The 21464-nt window shown below is 44.3% G+C and overlaps 1 protein-coding gene across 1 annotated transcript; it reads left to right on the plus strand.

The window, feature by feature from the left end:
- Window positions 1-8205: 8205 nt before the first annotated feature.
- Window positions 8206-14540, plus strand: LOC116938447 (uncharacterized). Its single transcript, XM_076058778.1, has 3 exons — window positions 8206-8390; window positions 10036-10106; window positions 12140-14540. Exon 3 carries the CDS (start codon window positions 12168-12170, stop codon window positions 13227-13229), a length of 1062 nt encoding a protein of 353 aa, XP_075914893.1. The 5' UTR covers window positions 8206-8390; window positions 10036-10106; window positions 12140-12167; the 3' UTR covers window positions 13230-14540.
- Window positions 14541-21464: the final 6924 nt, after the last annotated feature.

The following is a 21464-nucleotide window of genomic DNA, read 5'->3' on the forward strand; positions in this document are numbered from 1 at the left end:
GGGCGCATTGGTTTGCAACGCCTCCTGCATGAAAACTCTCTGCATGTGGAGTGGGATCCAGAGGGAAATCAACGCAACCACAGGGAGAGAGAGAGAGAGAGACACGCAAACTCCAAATATACAGCAAGCGTCAGGGTCGGGTTCGTACCCACGACTTCCTGTATGCCAGGAGAGGTAGTTAACATCTCACCACATGGAGAGAGAGACACGCAGCCTCAGCGATGTTGATTGATCTTCAATTAATTACTTGGTGGTGTAAGGAAGCATTAATACTGAGTGGATGAAGGTGGCTAGGCATGCGTCTGGACACACCACCAACTGTTTACCATGCCAGTGTGTGACAGTGTGAAGTTTGCATTTTCAGTAAAGTCTATTAACTGTGTTGAGCACGGAGGTTATATCAAAACTGTTTATTTTAGTTTTCCTCTGGAACTCTTTGTAAGAATGGAGTCAGGAAGTTATCACAACACACGTGCAGCTGAAGTCGAAACTGTTCATCCCAGCATTCAAGGACATCTGTGCCTGGCTTCACACCTCTAAGTTGTGATTGAACATTCATTTATGCACTTCTGCATAACACATAGTATTATTTTCCACACCCTTTGCTATGTCACCTGAATTTAGCTTCATACATATTCCTTTTGAAGCCAGACAGCCGAAATTGTGTGCTCGGAGTTTTGGGTTAACATTCATTTTGAAGATACGAGGGCTTCCAGGCACGATTGTGACATTTGCCCTCTCGTGTGCCATAACAGCCCGTGTGATGAATTTGGGACACTTTTTCACTATATCATGAATATATGAATAAGTATAGACGTGTAAGTCACGTGTTACTGTGTGTATATGCATTCCTCTATGCATCGATCCTGACGTGTAGATTGTGTGGATATTTTGTTTCTGTCTGCAGCTGACGCTTCCTCTGTTGCTTCCTCTGCAGAATTTGTCTGATGGAGCAAAGGCACTCGGCGCAGCTCGGTGCAAAAAGGCATCAATGCGACCGTTGTGCATACAGCACGGATCGTACTGAACATTTGACACGGCACCAGAGAACACACACAGGAGAGAAACCCTTCTTGTGCAGTGTGTGTGGGAAGGCGTTTGCACGTTCATCTACTCTTAAAAAAACACCAGAGAACACACACGCGAGAAAAATCCTTCAAGTGCAGTGTGTGTGGGAAGGCATTTGCACATTCATCAAATCTTCATGTACACCAGAGATCTCAAAAGCATCAGAAGATCCACAAGGAGTGGAGTTTGAAATCAGCTTGTGAAAGTCAAAGTGCCGCAATGAGCCAATCCCTCATGAAACAAGAACTGGAAGAAAATCCCAGCTTGGACACTTTTAAAGGTATCGAGGTGAAACATGAAGTAGTGAAGGTGAAATGTGAAGAAGTGTTGGTGAAGAGCGAAGAAGTGAAGGTGAAATATGAAGAAGTGTTGGTGAAGAGCGAAGAAGTGAAGGTAAAATGTGAAGATGAAGATTCAACTCCAAAATCGGACCTTCACATCGATGGAGGCAACGTGAAGCAGGAGGAGAATTCTGACTGTGAGGCAGAGCGAGGCAACTCCCAGCAGTTTGTGGAAGTGGAAGTGTGGGTGGACTTCCTGCGAGACAATACAAAGTCAAATGGAGACCCGGTAGATGTGTAAGCTTGAGACGATGTCGCTCCAATAGATGCACCTTTGTCACAGGCCTTTAATGACAAGAATGTGAAGTTGAACACTCAATTCCTATGTGCAACCTGCAGCGTAACAGTGGCCAGTCTTTGTGGACCTGTGGGTTGGGTAGATCTCTAACCAGGAGCGAATGCCAATAAGCTCCCAAGCGTTGACTATGTTATCATAATTGCATTTATATGGTGCTTGCTTTATCGCCTCTGGCAATTCGGAGTTTTGTATCGTATTTCGTCTCAAACACTCGAAGAGCATCCCCAAGTAGCAGCTGCCCCTGTGTGGCACAAGGTGGTGGCCCTGCACCGGCCTGCATGTGGACAAGAGCCTGTCAGTAGGGGGCGATGTTTGATGTGGCATCTCAGTTGTGGAGTTTGTAGGTAATGTTTAGAATTTGATACATTTTGACCCAAACGCCAGCATACAATGGCCTAATCGTTTTGATTGACACAATAGTATCTTGTACATACACTGTTAAGCAGACGGTGTGTATTTTTTTAAATATCTTAATGTTAATACGATGTAACCTGATACAGCATATTTCAGTGCAGTTATAAAATTTAGTTAAAATGACTCAATAATTTATAATTAATGCTTGTCTGATTGAGTGCCTACATGTAACATTTTGTCTATAAGGGTCAAACATTGAATAAGTGATGTTAGGACAAAGTGTATGTTTTGGAAGTAACCTGTACAGATAACTCAGGTGAGACTCATTGTTCTTGTGATACAGGGCAAAGGGTATTTTTGTGTTTTCAGGAAGCATCTCTCTCCGGATCAACTCATTGTCTTTGAAATAGGGAGCACACTCGGATCATTCATCAGTTACAAGGCATACCACTCAAAAGTTCCACGTAGAGCAGATACATTCTCGACAACACGAATTATAATTTTGTATTACGTGTTTACGTAGATTTTTTTCTAACTAGGACAAGAAATGGTCCTTGCTGATTAACGTCTGGATGTCCGTAACGGTTGAAGCAAGCTCGGCTGCTGTTGAGACGCTGTGCACCAATAAGGGTCCACATGTGGCTTGCACTGAATCAATAATGCACTCCCAGAAGGCTGTGCTAGTTATAGTTTGTGTAAAACATTCCTTTGTTTCGTGGAGAGATCGATAAATGAAAGATGTCGTGTCTGCTGATCTGCTTCATAGCAAGGAGATAATTTTAAGAGACTACATTTGAAATTCATTTTTAGTACAGATTTGTAATCGGTTACAAGGCAGAGCACATCCAGTAGATACATTCTCCACAACAACACTCATTAGAATTAGATAATTGTATTTCTTCATTAAAAGCTTGTTCATTGAAAACGACATTTCGTGTAAATTTCCTCTCGTCGTTAAGTAGATGGCCTTGCCGGGTGTTCGGTTCGATGCGGACTTTCACCTGGTTGGGATCGCGGGATCGAGATGAGGCGACACAGAGCTGGACGTGCGACAAGACCGCCGTCTGCAGATCGAACGTCTGTCCCTGCTCCTCCGTCGTTCATGCGGGGGTTGTGTAGGTTTGCAGCGCCCCCTGCATGAAAACGACGGAACGTGCAGCGTTAGTCACGAAGTTGTGTGTAAGCGCCATAACAAGGCGCTGTAAGCTGACGTGCCACCACGTTCACGGGTCAACAGGGAGCAGCCGAGAGAGAGAGCGAGGTGCGTAGGGGTCGACCAAAGGTTAAACCCCTGCTCCCCCCCCCCACCCCCCGTGACCGGAGACTAACACCCCTGACCCCCCACCCGTCCCTAAGGCCCCTTAAGATAAGACCTTCCAGATGGTTCTGAGAGGGGGGGGGGGGGTCAGGAGGGGATGGATGACCTTGACCTGGGGTTAAAAGCCCACCCCTTTGGACGGGCTGGGCAGTGTTCACCAACTCAAGCCTGAAGACATCCGAAGACCTGAAGACTGGACCAGCACCTGGGGACCCTCAACCGAGGCTCTTGTTAGAGCCGGGTTGTAGCGGACCAGAGGTGAGCTCCCGTACCCTGGCTGGAACGGGTCGTCCAGTCTTCCCTTAACGCCGGGCTAAGGGACCCGTGGGTAGCAGAGCCCGGAGTGTACAGGCTGCGATAGAAGGGAGGCTTCGATTTAAAACTTTTGTGACTGCAAGGATTCATCTTCTTTGGTTCTTTCGGTAAAGTCACGTAGAATGAGAATAAAATAATTGATAAAATAAAATAGCACAATAAAAATTCTCACGACATTTCGGCCACAACACAAGCGGCCTTCAAAACGAACAAAATAATCTAATTCAACAGCATTAATTGATCAGACCAAAGAGTTATCGTTGAAACCCTCTGCTGCCAGACCACCAAGATTATATGGCCTTCCAAAGATACACAAAGAAGATACACCCCTTCGTCCCATCGTCTCTACTATCAACTCCCCCACCTATAAACTGGCACATTTTCTTACTGATATACTGCGACCTTTCACTGGAAAAACCACCTCTGCGGTACTAAATTCTACTCACCTGGTATCGACAATCAAAGGCATTTCCCTGTCCCCAGACGACCTGCTTGTCAGTTTTGATGTAGTTTCCTTATTCACCAAGGTTCCTGTACCTGACACCATTGCAATCATTGAAGACTTGGTTCATCAAGGACTAAACACTGAGGTACCCCCCCTGGTGAGACACTGTTTAACCAATACATACTTCACTTGGAATGGAACTTTCTACAAACAAACTGAGGGCACCCCAATGGGCTCCCCCCTTTCTCCAGTTATAGCTAACATTTTCATGGAGAAATTTCAGACTGACGCCATCCAGACTGCCACTCTGCACCCAACCTTATGGAAGAGGTACGTGGATGACACTTTTGTCATCTGGCCACATGGCCGGCCTGCTCTAGACCAATTCTTCGACCACATCAATTCCATACACCCAGCCATCAGATTTACCATGGAAGTCGAAATAGATGGCAAGATACCTTTTTTGGATGTCCTAATTAAAAAGAGACCTGATGGTTCAATGAGCCACTCTGTCTACAGGAAAGCTACCCATACGGATGCTTATCTGAAACCGGATTCCCACCACCATCCATCACAGAAGAATTCTCTCATCAAGACTCTGTATCATAGAGCCCAATGCATATCCGACCAGGAACACATAAGCAGTGAACTCAAGCACGTACACCAAGCTCTTAGGGCTAATGGTTACTCCGACTATACAATCCGCAAAGCTATCACTCAAACCATGAAGAAGAACCCTCTTGAGGAGCCTTTCAAAACCATCACTTTACCCTAAATTGCTGGGATCACAAAAAAGATCTCCAAAATCTTGAATAAACACAAGAAGGGAGGCTTCGATTTAAAGCTTTTGTGACTGCAAGGATTCATCTTCTTTGGTTCTTTCGGTAAAGTCACGTAGAATGAGAATAAAATGATAAAATAAAATAGCACAATAAAAATTCTCACGACATTTCGGCCACAACACAAGCGGCCTTCAAAACGAACAAAATCATCTAATTCAACAGCATTAATTGATCAGACCAAAGAGTTATCGTTGAAACCCTCTGCTGCCAGACCACCAAGATTATATGGCCTTCCAAAGATACACAAAGAAGATACACCCCTTCGTCCCATCGTCTCTACTATCAACTCCCCCACCTATAAACTGGCACATTTTCTTACTGATATACTGCGACCTTTCACTGGAAAAACCACCTCTGCGGTACTAAATTCTACTCACCTGGTATCGACAATCAAAGGCATTTCCCTGTCCCCAGACGACCTGCTTGTCAGTTTTGATGTAGTTTCCTTATTCACCAAGGTTCCTGTACCTGACACCATTGCAATCATTGAAGACTTGGTTCATCAAGGACTAAACACTGAGGTACCCCCCCTGGTGAGACACTGTTTAACCAATACATACTTCACTTGGAATGGAACTTTCTACAAACAAACTGAGGGCACCCCAATGGGCTCCCCCCTTTCTCCAGTTATAGCTAACATTTTCATGGAGAAATTTCAGACTGACGCCATCCAGACTGCCACTCTGCGCCCAACCTTATGGAAGAGGTACGTGGATGACACTTTTGTCATCTGGCCACATGGCCGGCCTGCTCTAGACCAATTCTTCGACCACATCAATTCCATACACCCAGCCATCAGATTTACCATGGAAGTCGAAATAGATGGCAAGATACCTTTTTTGGATGTCCTAATTAAAAAGAGACCTGATGGTTCAATGAGCCACTCTGTCTACAGGAAAGCTACCCATACGGATGCTTATCTGAAACCGGATTCCCACCACCATCCATCACAGAAGAATTCTCTCATCAAGACTCTGTATCATAGAGCCCAATGCATATCCGACCAGGAACACATAAGCAGTGAACTCAAGCACGTACACCAAGCTCTTAGGGCTAATGGTTACTCCGACTATACAATCCGCAAAGCTATCACTCAAACCATGAAGAAGAACCCTCTTGAGGAGCCTTTCAAAACCATCACTTTACCCTACATTGCTGGGATCACAAAAAAGATCTCCAAAATCTTGAATAAACACAAGATCCAGGTCCGTTTCAACACATTACATAAAATCCGTGATCTGGTTCCGTCTGTAAAAGATGTGATTCTGGACATACAATACCCGGTGTCTACAAACTAAGTTGCCTCTGTGGTAGTAGTTACATTGGAGAAACCAAACGCCATGTCTCGGACCGCATTCGTGAACATAAAGCAGACCTTAAACACGGTAGGACCAACACCTCGGCCGTAGCAGATCATTGTTCTAATTCAGTAGGCTCACATGCCATTGACTTTTCCAAGACGGAGGTTCTTTGTAAGCCATCTGGCTTCCATGAGAGATTCGTTCATGAGGCTATCCACATATACAAGCACAGAGACAATTTCAACCGAGAAGATGGATTCTATCTTAGCAATCATTGGAAAGATTTGATAAACCATTTCAGTTCTTAATTGATTGTTCATGCTTACAGTGGCTTTCAGACAGCATACATTATAAAAAAATTTCGTCTCCCCCCTCCTCTTTTAAAAAAAAAATAGATGGACTAGTCCTGGGTAAACTGCCAAATCGCTGCGCGTGACGCCAACGTTTTTTATAAATAAATAAATGCCCCGTTTAAAAATAAATTTATGCAAACCAACACACCTGAAGATGTCCGTTTGAGTTATGGTCGAAACGTCGTGAGAATTTTTTTATTGTTTTATATATATTTTATTATTTTGTTGTTTCTCTTCAACGTGACTTTACCGAAAAAACTAAGAATATGCAATGACCTGTGCGTTGTGAATGACACAACGCTGTTTTACAGCTGCCGTGAAGCAGACTGCGCATATTGTGGTGAATGTTACTGGGGTAGCCAGATGTGTCTGTCGGATTTGAACCTTGAACCTCTGCCATAAATAGAGAATGTGCTACCATATTCTTGGTTCTTTCAGTAAAGTTACGCAAATAGAAAACAAAAAAGAAAAACATTTTTTGGGAAATAATAAATTGATGAAAAGATGCCATTGGTCAACTGACTGAGATGACTGCGTCCCCCCACAGTGTACACACACAGTGTACACACACAGTGTACACACACACAGTGTACACACACAGTGTACACACACAGTGTACACACACACAGTGTACACACACACAGTGTACACACACAGTGTACACACACAGTACACACACACAGTGTACACACACACAGTGTACACACACACAGTGTACACACACAGTATACACACACAGTGTACACACACACAGTGTGTACACACACACACAGTGTACACACACACAGTGTACACACACAGTGTACACACACACAGTGTACACACACACAGTGTACACACACACAGTGTGTACACACACACAGTGTACACACACACAGTGTACACACTGTGTGTGTGTACACTGTGTGTGTGTGTACACACACACAGTGTACACACACACACAGTGTACACACACACACACTGTACACACACACACAGTGTACACACACAGTGTACACACACAGTACACACACACAGTGTACACACACAGTGTACACACACACAGTGTACACACACACACAGTGTACACAGACAGTGTGCACACACAGTGTACACACACAGTGTACACACACACAGTGTACACACACACAGTGTACACACACAGTGTACACACACACAGTGTACACACACAGTGTACACACACACACAGTGTACACACAGTGTACACACACACAGTGTACACACAGTGTACACACACACAGTGTACACAGTGTACACACACAGCGTACACACACACAGTGTACACACACACAGTGTACACACACACACAGTGTACACACACACACTGTGTTAATGCCCACGTTGTTGTTGCTGAGCTCACACACCCAAGGGGTCTCTGATCAAGGGAGGGAGCAATGGAAAATGAATCCTGCTCTGTGACGTCACCGTCACCACTCAGCATTACCTCATCGGCGTGAAACGCCAGGGGGAGGTGTACCTCGCTAGTGACGTCATGTCACCAAGGTGTTCACCCCACCCCGTCCACCGTGCCCTTGAGCATGACGTCACCTCTGCCTGAGTCACTTCCGTTGTCTGTTCAAGTACAATCCTTATTTGGGCAAAGCTACTCCAACGTAATTTATTTAAATTAAGACCCGCTCGTTGCGAGAGGGGAGTGTCTTGTTCCCCGCAAGGGACGTCATGTCACCTCCTGCTGCCACGTGACGTCACGAAGTAACAGGAATCTGCCGCTCCGCGCGTGAACTGAAATCCGAGGTGAGAAATTCTCATCGCGGTTGTGGTGGTTGTGGTGGTTGTTGTGGTTGTTGTGTTTGTGGTGGTGGTTGTTGTGGTGGTGGTTGTGGTGGTGGTTGTTGTGGTTGTGGTGGTGGTTGTTTGAGTAGCAGCAAGCTTGGAAGCGATGTCCAGGTTGGAACTTTACAGCGCTGGGCCTAGCCACGTGGGATCTTGCCTCCTGCCCTCGCCTGATCGCGTTTGCTTCAATTCTCTTGCTTAGTTGAGCAATCTTCGTAAGAAAGTAATCAACCAGGCTATGCGTTACTTGTGTGTTGACCGACTCTCTGTGTTGCATTACATTTCCTAATTGTACTCGGTTTTATTAAGTGTGCTTTCTCTCTCTCTCTGTGTGTGTGCTCGTTTTATTATTATTTACTGCAGTTACCAAAGTTCCAAATCTCTCATTGACACAAGGCCGTAATTATATATTATAATTATTATAATATAATTATAATATATTATAATAATATATATTAGGGGACACAACCCTCCCAATTATCAAATATGCTCAAAATATCCCCCCCAATATATTGCTATAGCAATATACAATATATAATATTGCTATAAAAATGTTTTATAAATAATAATTGCTATGCTATGTTAATAAAAACAACAATTTGCTAAACCTTGGCCACAAAATCTGGACTTGTCTTCATATAACAATGCATAGATTTCTGTTCATATGATTGCGTTGTACTTTATGAATCCCTAATCTCTGCCATTACATACTATGAAAGAAGAAAAGTTAAAAAAGTAAAAACAGAGCAATGTAATTCAATATTAGACATGATTGTATCAAATAATACAAAATCCATCCCATGTGTTAGTGAAATTTGTTAATATTTTACGCAGGAAATGGCAGGAAATACGTTTTCAAATTTACATTTTTTTCTGGGGGGGTTCCCAGACCCCCTGGAAGATTTGGTCCCCCCCAATGTTGACTCCATGGCTACGGCCTTGCATTGACTTGCTAATTTCTCTACACCCCCTCTCTCTCTATTTAAGGCCTCATCACAGAGGCGTTGTATCTCTGTGTGCCTATGTGTGTGTCTCTCTCTGTGTTATCTCTCTCTGTCTATGTGTCTCCGTGTCTGTGTTTTGTCTCTCTCTCAAATTAAGCAATCTTTGGAAGAACGTTATCAACCAGGTGGGGTGTTGACTGTTAGCCGACTCTCTGTGTTGTATTGCATTACGTTTCTAAGTTTACTAGGTTTGTTTTCTCTATCACTTGTACCTGATGATGATTGCTTGTGTTGCAATCGAAACGTTGTATGCTATTTGCATACAGCGATGGTGTACGGTGCTTTTTGTGGAATATTTAGCTGTTTTTCCCTGGATTTTCTGTTTGCAGAGTCACATTGTCACTTCAAGATGTTTTCTTGTTCATGTTTAAGTTTTTTGATTGTTGCAGTTGCACCCGATTCAAGAGCCGAATGGCTCACAGGGCTATACCAAATAAATGAAACTGAAACTATTATTTCACTTCTTTATTTTTTCTACGTGACTTTACCGAAAGAACCGAAGAGAATCTTGCTTTAGTTTAAATTTCTCTTCACCTGGCTCGCTACTCTGTAACTTTGTTTTGTTTTAAATATTCACAGTATTTTTTTTATTTTTTTACCAGGCCACGCCCACGTTGAGCTGCTGTACCGCTCTTGTTTTCAGAAGCGACCTGCCCACAACAACAACAACCAGGTGGGGCTTGTCAACAACATGGTGGTGTTCACTCTAGACGCGTGGCGGTGTTCACTCTAGACGCGTGGCGGTGTTCAATCTAGACGTGTGGCGGTGTTCACTCTAGATGCATGGTGGTGTTCACACTCTACATGTGGAGGGGAAACCCGGGTATTGGGAAGGAAATCCACGCAACCACGGGGAGAGAGAGAGAGACACGCAGCTTCGGCTGTGTTGATTGATCCTCAATGAATTACTTGGTGGGGTAAGGAACCATTAATACTGAGCAGGTGAAGGTGGCCAGGCTTGGGTCTGGACACACCACCACCTGTGAACCATGCCAGTGTGTGACAGTGGTGGAGCCAGTGGGGGTGGGGTGGCACGTGCCCCCCCAACAATCCGATTGAAATCCCTAATTTTGATAGGATCATTGGGGTTTATTAGTAACTAGCTTCACTCCCGGCTTCGCCCAGGACTCGGATTCTTGTCTTTTCATATTCCCTTATCAAATTTCATATTCCCTTATCTTTCACTGAAAAACCCTGAAAAAATTGATGCTTGCAAGAAAGAAAAAAGCAGAAACAAATCAGGTTTCCTAAATCGGATGTTTTCACTCAAGGAAATTCAACCTTAACCCACTTCTACATGAGGTCGATTTTGGCCACTCGGGAAGGGAATGACGTAGCGAGCTGAAAATAGTCGCGTTCACTTAGAAATTCCAAACAGCAGAAGCTGTGAAAATTTCATGACGCCAGAGCTCATCGTTGGAGAGTTTTAGGTGCTTCACACAAACAAACTGATGTAATTTCTGCCTTATATTTAAGATAGCCGTTGTACCTGTTCATCGCACGGATTTGTTTTGAAACTCCAAGAAACCAATGGCTTCATCGGCCAGGAGCAAAGCGCCACCTAAAATCTCCCGGCACACTTTTGACAGCTCTAGAAGTACGGCGCGCGAAGAGGCATATGGTAGGGGTAAGCATTGCAGAGCACTGAACGCAGGTGTGTTGCGAGTTGATGTCACACACTCCATGGTCATTTCCCCCACCCTCCCCCCCCCCAAATGCCAAAGTTTATCTTTATACTTTTTACATTGTGTACAGTATGGAACCTAGCCACATGCCAAATTTCAAGTGTGTAGCCTGTTGGGAAGTTTGCTAAACATTTCGAACAGACACACGTATCCACACATTTCCCTTTTATATATATAGATAAATCAGCATTTTGCGACCCCCACTGCCACCGTGTGACATATTATTACGTGCCAGGGACTCCATAATTGGCAATAATTAACGGCAAAGCAGTTACAAGCGACTCACAGAATTGTGCGCAGTTGCGTATACAGTACACGACTTCCCTTATGACAAACACCTTCAGCGAGCGCGATGCCTTTCACACGCTTTGATTAAAAAGCAAGGGACAAGTCCTTACTTACTAACAACTCCTTACTAACAACTCCTTACTTACTGACAACTCCCAACATTTTTCATTGCTGAAGGGGTTGCCCCATCTACCTGAAAATCCTGGCTCCACCTCTGAGTGTGTGACAGGGTCAAGTTTGTATTTGCATTAAAGTCTTTGTAAGAATGGAGTCAGGAAGTTATCACAGCACACGTGCAGCTGAAGTCGGAACTGTTCATCCCAGCATTCAAGGACATCTGTGCCTGGCTTCACACCTCTAAGTTGCAATTGAACATTAATTTATGCATTTCTGCATAACACAAATAGTATTATTTTCAACACCCTTTGCTATGTCAGCTGAATTTAGCTTTCATAAATATTCCTTTTGAAGCCAGAAAGCCGAAATTGTGTGCTCGGAGTTTTGGGTTAACATTCATTTTGAAGATACGAGGGCTTCCAGGCACGATTGTGACATTTGCCCACTCATTGTGTGCCATAACAGCCCGTGTGATGAATTTGGGACGCTTTTTCACTACAACATGAATATATGAATAAGTATAGACATGTAAGTCACGTGTGACTGTGTGTATGCATTCCTCTGTGCATCGATACTGACGTGTAGATGGTGTGGATATTTTTTTTTCTCTCTGCAGCTGTCGCTTCCTCTGCAGAATTTGTCTCATGGAGCAAAGGCACTCGGCGCGGCTCGGTGCAAAAAGGCAGAAATGCGTCCGGCGTGAAAACAACCCGGATCGTACTGGAGATTTGACACGGCACCAGATAACTCGCACAGGAGATGAACCCTTCAAGTGCAGTGTGTGTGGGAAGGCGTTTACACAGTCATCAAGTCTTGTAGCACACCAGAGAACACACACGGGAGAGAAACCCTTCAAGTGTAGTGTGTGTGGGAAGGCGTTTGCACAGTCATCTACTCTTAAAAAACACCAGAGAACACACACGGGAGAAAAACCCTTCAAGTGCAGTGTTTGTGGGAAGGGGTTTGCGCAGTCATCTACTCTTGTAACACACCAGAGAACTCACACGGGAGAGAAACCCTTTAAGTGCAGTGTGTGCGGGAAGGCGTTTACAGATTCATCTGCTCTTGTAGCACACAAGAGAACACACACGGGAGAGAAACCCTTCAAGTGCAGTGTGTGTGGGAAGGCGTTTACAGATTCATCTGCTCTTGTAGCACACAAGAGAACACACACGGGAGAGAAACCCTTCAAGTGCAGTGTGTGTGGGAAGGCGTTTGCACAGTCATGTACTCTTGTAGAACACCAGAGAACACACACGGGAGAAAAACCCTTCAAGTGCAGTGTGTGTGGGAAGGCATTTGCACATTCATCAAATCTTCATGTACACCAGAGATCTCAAAAGCATCAGAAGATCCACAAGGAGTGGAGTCTGAAATCAGCTTGTGAAAGTCAAAGTGCCGCAATGAGCCCATCCCTCATGAAACAAGAACCGGAAGAAAATCCCAGCCTGGACACTTTTAAAGGTATCGAGGTGAAATATGAAGAGGTGAAGGTGAAATGTGAAGAAGTGATGATGAAGAGCGAAGTAGTGAAGGTGAAATGTGAAGAAGTGATGGTGAAGAGCGAAGAAGTGAAGGTCAAATGTGAAGAAGTGATGGTAAAGAGCGAAGAAGTGAAGGTCAAATGTGAAGATGAAGATTCAACTCCAAAATCGGACCTTCACATCGATGGAGACAACGTGAAGCAGGAGGATAATTCTGACTGAGGCAGAGCGAGGCAACTCCCAGCAGTTCGTGGAAGTGGAAGTGTGGGTGGACTTCCTCCGAGACAATACAAAGTCAAATGGAGACCCGGTAGATGTGTAAGCTTGAGACGATGTCGCTGCAATAGATGCACCTTTGTCACAGGCCTTTAATGACAAGAATGTGAAGTTGAACACTCAATTCCTAGGATCAACCAGCAGGGTAACAGTGGCCAGTCTTTGTGGACCTGTGGGTTGGGTAGATCTCTAACCAGGAGCGAAAGCCAATAAGCTCCCAAGCATTCACTAGAGTCTATTAATTCCATTTATATGGTGCTTGCTTAATCGCCTCTGGCAATTCGGAGTTTTGTGTCGTATCTCGTCTCAAACACTCGAAGAGCATCCCCAAGTAGCAGCTGCCCCTGTGTGGCACAAGGTGGTGGCCCTGCACCGGCCTGCATGTGGACAAGAGCCTGTCAGTAGGGGGTGATTGTTGATGTGGCATCTCAGTTGTGGAGTTTGTAGGTAATGTTTAGAATTTGGTACATTTTGACCCAGATGCCAGCAGGCAATGGTCTACTCGTTTTGAATGACACAATAGAATGTTGTATGTACATTGTTAAGCATACGGTGTGTATGTTTTAAAATAGCTTCTTGTTAGTACGATGTAACCTGATGCAGTATATTTCAGTGCAGTATTTCAATTTTGTTAATATTCCTGTCAATAATTTAGAATGAATACTTGTCTGATTGTGTGCGTACATGTAACATTTTGCCTATGAGGGTCAAACATTGAATAAGTGATGCTTGGACAAAGTGTGTGTTTTGGAAGTAACCTGTACAGATAACTCGGGTGAGACTCATTGTTCTTATGATACAGGTCAAAGGGTGTTTTTGTGTTTTCAGGAAGCATCTCCCTCTGGAGCAACTCATTGTTTTTTTAAATAGGCAGCACACTCGGATCATTTATCAGTTACAAGGCATACCACTCAAAAGTTACACATAGAGGAGATACATTCTCTACAACACGAATTATAATTTTGTATTACGTGTTGACGTAGGTTTTGTCGAATTAGCACGAGAAATGGTCCTTGCTGATTAACGTCTGGATGTTCACAACCAAGGGTTGGAGCAAGCCTGACCGCCTGCGGCGCCCCTCACAACCATTTACGGCCTTGGGCCAGGAAAGTCACGAAAAGAATTGCACACGAACGACGCCTCCACGCAAGCTCCCGATGCTCCGTTTTGAAGTTTGAAAATGAAACAACTTTGAATTGTATTATTTTTTTGAATTAGATAATTGTATTTCTTCATTAAAAGCTAATTCATTGAAAACGACATTTCGTGTGAATTTTCCTCTCGTCGTTAAGTAGGTGGCCTTGCCGGGGGTTCGGTTCGATGCGGACTTTCACCTGGTTGGGATCGCGGGATCGAGATGAGGCGACACAGAGCTGGCCGTGCGACAAGACCGCCGTCTGCAGATCGAACGTCTGTCCCTGCGCCTCCGTCATTAATGCAGGGGGCGCATTGGTTTGCAACGCCTCCTGCATGAAAACTCTCTGCATGTGGAGTGGGATCCAGAGGGAAATCAACGCGACCACAGGGAGAGAGAGAGAGAGAGACACGCAAACTCCAAATATACAGCAAGCGTCAGGGTCGGGTTCGTACCCACGACTTCCTGTATTCCAGGAGAGGTAGATAACATCTCACCACATGGAGAGAGAGACACGCAGCCTCAGCGATGTTGATTGATCTTCAATTAATTACTTGGTGGAGTAAGGAAGCATTAATACTGAGTGGATGAAGGTGGCCAGGCATGCGTCTGGACACACCACCAACTGTTTACCATGCCAGTGTGTGACAGTGTGAAGTTTGCATTTTCAGTAAAGTCTATTAACTGTGTTGAGCACGGAGGTTATATCAAAACAGTTTATTTTAGTTTTCCTCTGGAACTCTTTGTAAGAATGGAGTCAGGAAGTTATCACAACACACGTGCAGCTGAAGTCGGAACTGTTCATCCCAGCATTCAAGGACATCTGTGCCTGGCTTCACACCGCTACGTTGTAATTGAACATTCATTTATGCATTTCTGCATAACACATAGTATTATTTTCCACACCCTTTGCTATGTCACTTGAATTTAGCTTTTATACATATTCCTTTTGAAGCCAGACAGCCGAAATTGTCTGCTCGGAGTTTTAGGTTAACATTCATTTTGAAGATACGAGGGCTTCCAGGCACGTTTGTGACATTTGCCCTCTCATTGTGTGCCATAACAGCCCGTGTGATGAAATTGGGACGCTTTTTCACTATATCATGAATATACGAATACGTATAGACGTGTAAGTCACGTGTGACTGTGTGTATGCATTCCTCTGTGCATCGATACTGACGTGTAGATGGTGTGGATATTCTTTTGTTTCTGTCTGCAGCTGACGCTTCCTCTGTTGCTTCCTCTGCAGAATTTGTCTGATGGAGCAAAGGCACTCGGCGCAGCTCGGTGCAAAAAGGCATCAATGTGACCGTTGTGCATACAGCACGGATCGTACTGAACATTTGACACGGCACCAGAGAACTCACACAGGAGAGAAACCCTTCAAGTGCAGTGTGTGTGGGAAGGTGTTTGCACAGTCATCTACTCTTGTAGAACACCAGAGAACACACACGGGAGAAAAACCCTTCAAGTGCAGTGTGTGTGGGAAGGCATTTGCACATTCATCAAATCTTTATGTACACCAGAGATCTCAAAAGCATCAGAAGATCCACAAGGAGTGGAGTCTGAAATCAGCTTGTGAAAGTCAAAGTGCCGCAATGAGCCCATCCCTCATGAAACAAGAACTGGAAGAAAATCCCAGCTTGAACACTTTTAAAGGGATCGAGGTGAAACATGAAGAGGTGAAGGTGAAATATGAAGAAGTGATGGTGAAGAGCGAAGAAGTGAAGGTGAAATATGAAGAAGTGTTGGTGAAGAGCGAAGAAGTGAAGGTCAAATGTGAAGATGAAAATTCTACTCCAAAATCGGACCTTCACATCGATGGAGGCAACGTGAAGCAGGAGGAGAATTCTGACTGTGAGGCAGAGCGAGGCAACTCCCAGCAGTTTGTGGAAGTGGAAGTGTGGGTGGACTTCCTCCGACACAATACAAAGTCAAATGGAGACCCGGTAGATGTGTAAGCTGGAGACGATGTCGCTCCAATAGATGCACCTTTGTCACAGGCCTTTAATGACAAGAATGTGAAGTTGAACACTCAATTCCTAGGATCAACCTGCAGCGTAACAGTGGCCAGTCTTTGTGCACCAGTGGGTTGTGTAGATCTCTAACCAGGAGCGAAAGCCAATAAGCTCCCAAGCGTTGACTATGTTATCATAATTGCATTTATATGGTGCTTGCTTTATCGCCTCGGCAATTCGGAGTTTTGTGTCATATCTCGTCTCAAACACTCGAAGAGCACCCCCAAGTAGCAGCTGCCCCTGTGTGGCACAAGGTGATGGTCCTGCACCGGCCTGCATGTGGACAAGAGCCTGTCAGTCAAGGGCGATGGTTGATGTGGCAGTTGTGGAGTTTTAGGTAATGTTTAGAATTTGATCAATTTTGACCGAGACGCCAACATGCAATGGCCTACTCATTTTGAATGGTGCAATAATATGTTGTACATACACTGTTAAGCAGACGATGCGTATGTTTTAAAAAGAGCTTCTTGTTAGTACGATGTAACCTGATGCAGTATATTTCAGTGCAGTATTTCAATTTTGTTAAAATTCCTGTCAATAATTTAGAATGAATACTTGTCCGATTGTGTGCATACATGTAACATTTTGTCAATAAGGGTCATACATTGAATAAGTGATGTTAGGACAAAGTGTGTGTTTTGGAAGTAACCTGTACAGATAACTCAGGTGAGACTCATTGTTCTTGTGATACAGGGAAAAGGGTATTTTTGTGTTTTCAGGAAGCATCTCCCTCTGGATCAACTCATTGTCTTTGAAATAGGGAGCACACTTGGATCATTCATCAGTTACAAGGCATACCACTCAAAAGTTACACGTCGAGGAGATACATTCTCTACAACACGAATTATAATTTTGTATTACGTGTTGACGTAGGTTTTGTCGAATTAGCACGAGAAATTGTCCTTGCTGATTAACGTCTGGATGTTCACAACCAAGGGTTGAAGCAAGCCTGACCGCCTGCGGCGCCCCTCACAACCATTTACGGCCTTGGGCCAGGAAAGTCACGAAAAGAATTGGACACGAACGACACCTCCACGCAAGCTGCCGATGCTCCGTTTTGAAGTTTGAAAATGAAACAACTTTGAATTGTATTATTTTTGAGTTAGATAATTGTATTCATTAAAAGCTTATTAATTGAAAACGACATTTCGTGTGAATTTTCTCTCGTCGTTAAGTAGGTGGCCTTGCCGGGAGTTCGGTTCGATGCGGACTTTCACCTGGTTGGGATCGCGGGATCGAGATGAGGCGACACAGAGCTGGCCGTGCGAGATCGCCATCTGCAGATCGATTCCAGCGCGATCGAACGTCTGTCACTGCGCCTCCGTCGTTCATGCAGGGGGCGCGTAGGTGTGCAGCGTTCGTCACGAAGTTGTGCGTAAGCGCCATAACAAGGCGGTGTAAGCTGACCTGCCACCACGTTCACGGGTCATCAGGGGGCAGCCGAGACAGAGAGGTGTGTAGGGGTCGACCAAAGGTTAAACCCCCGCCCCCCCCCCCCCCCGTGACCGGAGACTAACACCCCTGACCCCCCACCCATCCCTAAGGCCCCTTAAGATTAGACCTTCCAGAAGGTTCAGGGAGGTGGGGGGGGGGGTCAGGAGGGGAGGGGTGACCCCGACCTGGGGATAAAAGGCCGGCCCTCTGGACGGGCCGGGCAGTGTTCACCAACTCAAGCCTGAATACATCCGAAGACCTGAAGACTGGACCAGCACCCGGGGACCCTCAACCGAGGCTCTTGTTAGAGCCGGGTTGTAGCGGACCAGAGGTGAGCTCCCGTACCCTGACTGGGACGGGTCGGGACCCAACACTTATATAAAAGAGTATAGCCAGTGGGTTTTGAAAATGCCTTCGTCTTAAAGAAATTAATTTCGCGTGAGCCCACCGCATTAAAACAATGCTCAGCTGAGCGGGGCGAGCCACGGTGGGGAGGGGGGTCACCTTATCTTTGTCACGTGCCGTAGCTCACGGGACTTCTGCCGCGACAATGTCTGGATGTTTTCGCCTGAGGACGACCGCTCGTGTTGCGATCGAAACGCCGCGATTTATTTATTTTTTATTATTTTATTTTTGCTACCTACGTGACTTTACTGACAGAACCAAAGAGTATGAAAGACGTCTTGTCTGCTGATCTTGTTCATATCTGTGTACATCGATATCCCACATTGCTTACACGTACACACCACACAATGAAATAAATAGAAACTGGAACGACTTCCGGGGATGGCCAAAGATTCAGTTCAGTTTATTTTTGTATAGCCCTGTGAGCCATTCGGCTCTTGAATCGGGTGCAACCACAACAAAAACACGAACAAGAAAAACATCTTAAAGTGACTATGTGACTGTGCAAACAGAAAATCCATGGAAAAAAAACAGCAAAAATATTCCTGAAAAAAGCACCGTACACCAAGGCTGTGTGCAAAAAATCCCAATGGGATGCAAGTCAAACAACAACAACAACATACTCTTTGGTTCTATTCGGTAAAGTCACGTAGGTAAAAAATAAAACAACAAAAATCACGACGTTTCGGACACAACACAAGCGGCCTTCATCAGGTGAAGGGACCAGACTGTCTCCTTTGTCAAGGGGTACCTCTGCGGATGTGTATGCTTTAACTTAGCTATTTCAATGAGCCATTTCAATGCTAAATTATATGCTAATTCCTTTGTCAAGTCGCTTGGTCTTTTTCTTCTCACACAGCTTAAAGGTCGTGATCTAAGCGTGGCTTCTCCCACTCCAGCGCTGTCCTCCAGACAGTCTCGTCCCTTCACCTGATGAAGGCCGCTTGTGTTGTGGCCGAAACGTCGTGATTTTTTGTTATTTTATTTTCACCTACGTGACTTTACCCAATAGAACCAAAGAGTATCATTTCTCAGGTCGATGTAGCCCTCAAAGGTATAGGACACATCCAAGCAGACGTCGCGAGAGCTGAAATAGCTACTATTACTGGTAGGAACGAAGTTGTAAACTGAGTGTACCAGCCTGCAATAGATTAATGTGTCCGTCCGTCCGTCCCCTTTCAATACTTTAACGAAGTGAAATCTCGTGCTGTTGGGTGTAAAATCAGCAATAATCTCTCTCTGTGTGTGGCGTTTGAATGTGATCGCTGCATTGCGTGTGATGTTAATCCTCTTCATAATTTAACCGTTTTTTATTTACGTGATATATATTTTTTTATTTACGTGATATATATTTTTATTTACGTGATATATATTTTATATATTTACGTGATATATATTTTTTAAAGTGCAAAATAAAACACGCAGGCACACATCCCTCGTGTCCTGGCGGGCCCCGGGCCCAAGCGCAAGCGCAGAGCCTGCCTTGCCTGATTTCGCTGCCGGACAAAAGCCCTCGTCGTCCCGGCGCTCCCCGGGCCCGCGCCAGGGCCTGCCTTGCCTGATTTCGCTGCCGGAGAACTCGCGCGCCTTGCCGCGCGACGGAGTCCGGATGAGACCGTGGTAGGTCCAATACGGTTACGTGGCCGATGTGATTTGTTTGTGAGCTAATTAAATCCACGCGTGTTCGTCATTCTGCCGCTTAACTTTTAATTGTACCCCGTCTCTCAATGCAATCGTAAGCGCGCGTTGATTTAAATTGTTAAGGTTGACGCTTCTCGAACGTATGACACACACTGCCGTGTACAGTTTTATTATTTTACATTGATATTACAATACGTAGCGTGGACACAATACATGTTCTTGCTACGGTATTACTATTTTTTTTAACTATGTTAAGTTTACCAGGTGTAAGGCCCTCCCCAACTGAGCTGCTTTGTAGCTTTTTTTGAGAAGGCGACCTGATCATCACAGATGATAGCTCGACCAAAGAGTATCATCACCATCATCGCGTGGAAAATTATAGCAGCAGTCAAATACTCTATAGCAGGGACTGGTGGAATGCACAATTATTGCATACCGTGATCATAACAATATTAACTTGACCGGGCATGGGCGAGTTAAAACTATAAAACTACTGTAAAAACTTTAGATTTAAAGCTTTCGTCACTGCAGGGATTCACATTCTTGGTTCTTTCGGTAAAGTCACGCTAGGTAGAAAAAAAAATCTATCACGACGTTTCGATCGCAACACAAGTAACCGTCTTCTTCAGGTGAATAAGTAATATTAAAAACAAATTTAACACGCTTTTAAGAAACGTACAAGTAATGAAAGAACTCCACGACTCGAGGAAGTGGCCCGAAGCTTGGCCACGACGCAAGGGACCGTGGTTCATTACAGCCAACGTCAGTTGAGCGTGGACAATTAGACCCAAGCAGAAACATAATATATAACAAAAATAATGTTTAATTATATATTTCTTTTTTTATGATAGAATATAGTAATTGTCATCAGTATGCCATAAGTATACCAAGTTTGCAGTCGATACCACATTGGGAAGTGGGTTAAAATTGGACAATTAGACCCAAGCAGAAACATAACTTATATAACAAAAATAATGTTTAAAAATATATATTTCTTTTTTTATGATAGAATATAGTAATTGTCATCAGTATGCCATAAGTATACCAATTTTGCAGTCGATACCACATTGGGAAGTGGGTTAAAATTGAGTTACAAGATTTGAGACTACAATAAGGACAACAGTGAGCTAAATAAAAGCTTGTAGTAAAAAGAGGGGGAATCTTTATTCTTTGTTTTTTTTCGGTAAAGCCACGTACAAATAATAAAATAACATAATAGTGTACGACGTTTCGATTGCAACACAAGCAATCATCATCAGGTACAGAAGAGCTAAATTTACGAGAGAGAGGAGACACATAACCGCAGATGTATATACAGACACAGATACAACAGGGGATACAGAGAGAGAGACACGTGGGAGCACACTAAATCAAACAGGTTTTAGCAAGATTTGGAAACCATATAACGCAATACAGACGGTCAAAATACAATTAACGCAAGGTCAGGTTGATGATTACGTTATACTGGTAGGAACGAAGTTGTAAACTGAGTCTACCAGCCTGCAATAGATTAATGTGTCCGTCCGTCCGTCCCCTTTCAATACTTTA

Source organism: Petromyzon marinus (genome assembly GCF_048934315.1).
Source record: "Petromyzon marinus isolate PM22_M1 ecotype Great Lakes invasive population chromosome 78 unlocalized genomic scaffold, UKy_Petmar_22M1.pri1.0 chr78_unloc.1, whole genome shotgun sequence".
Lineage (NCBI taxonomy): Eukaryota > Metazoa > Chordata > Hyperoartia > Petromyzontiformes > Petromyzontidae > Petromyzon > Petromyzon marinus.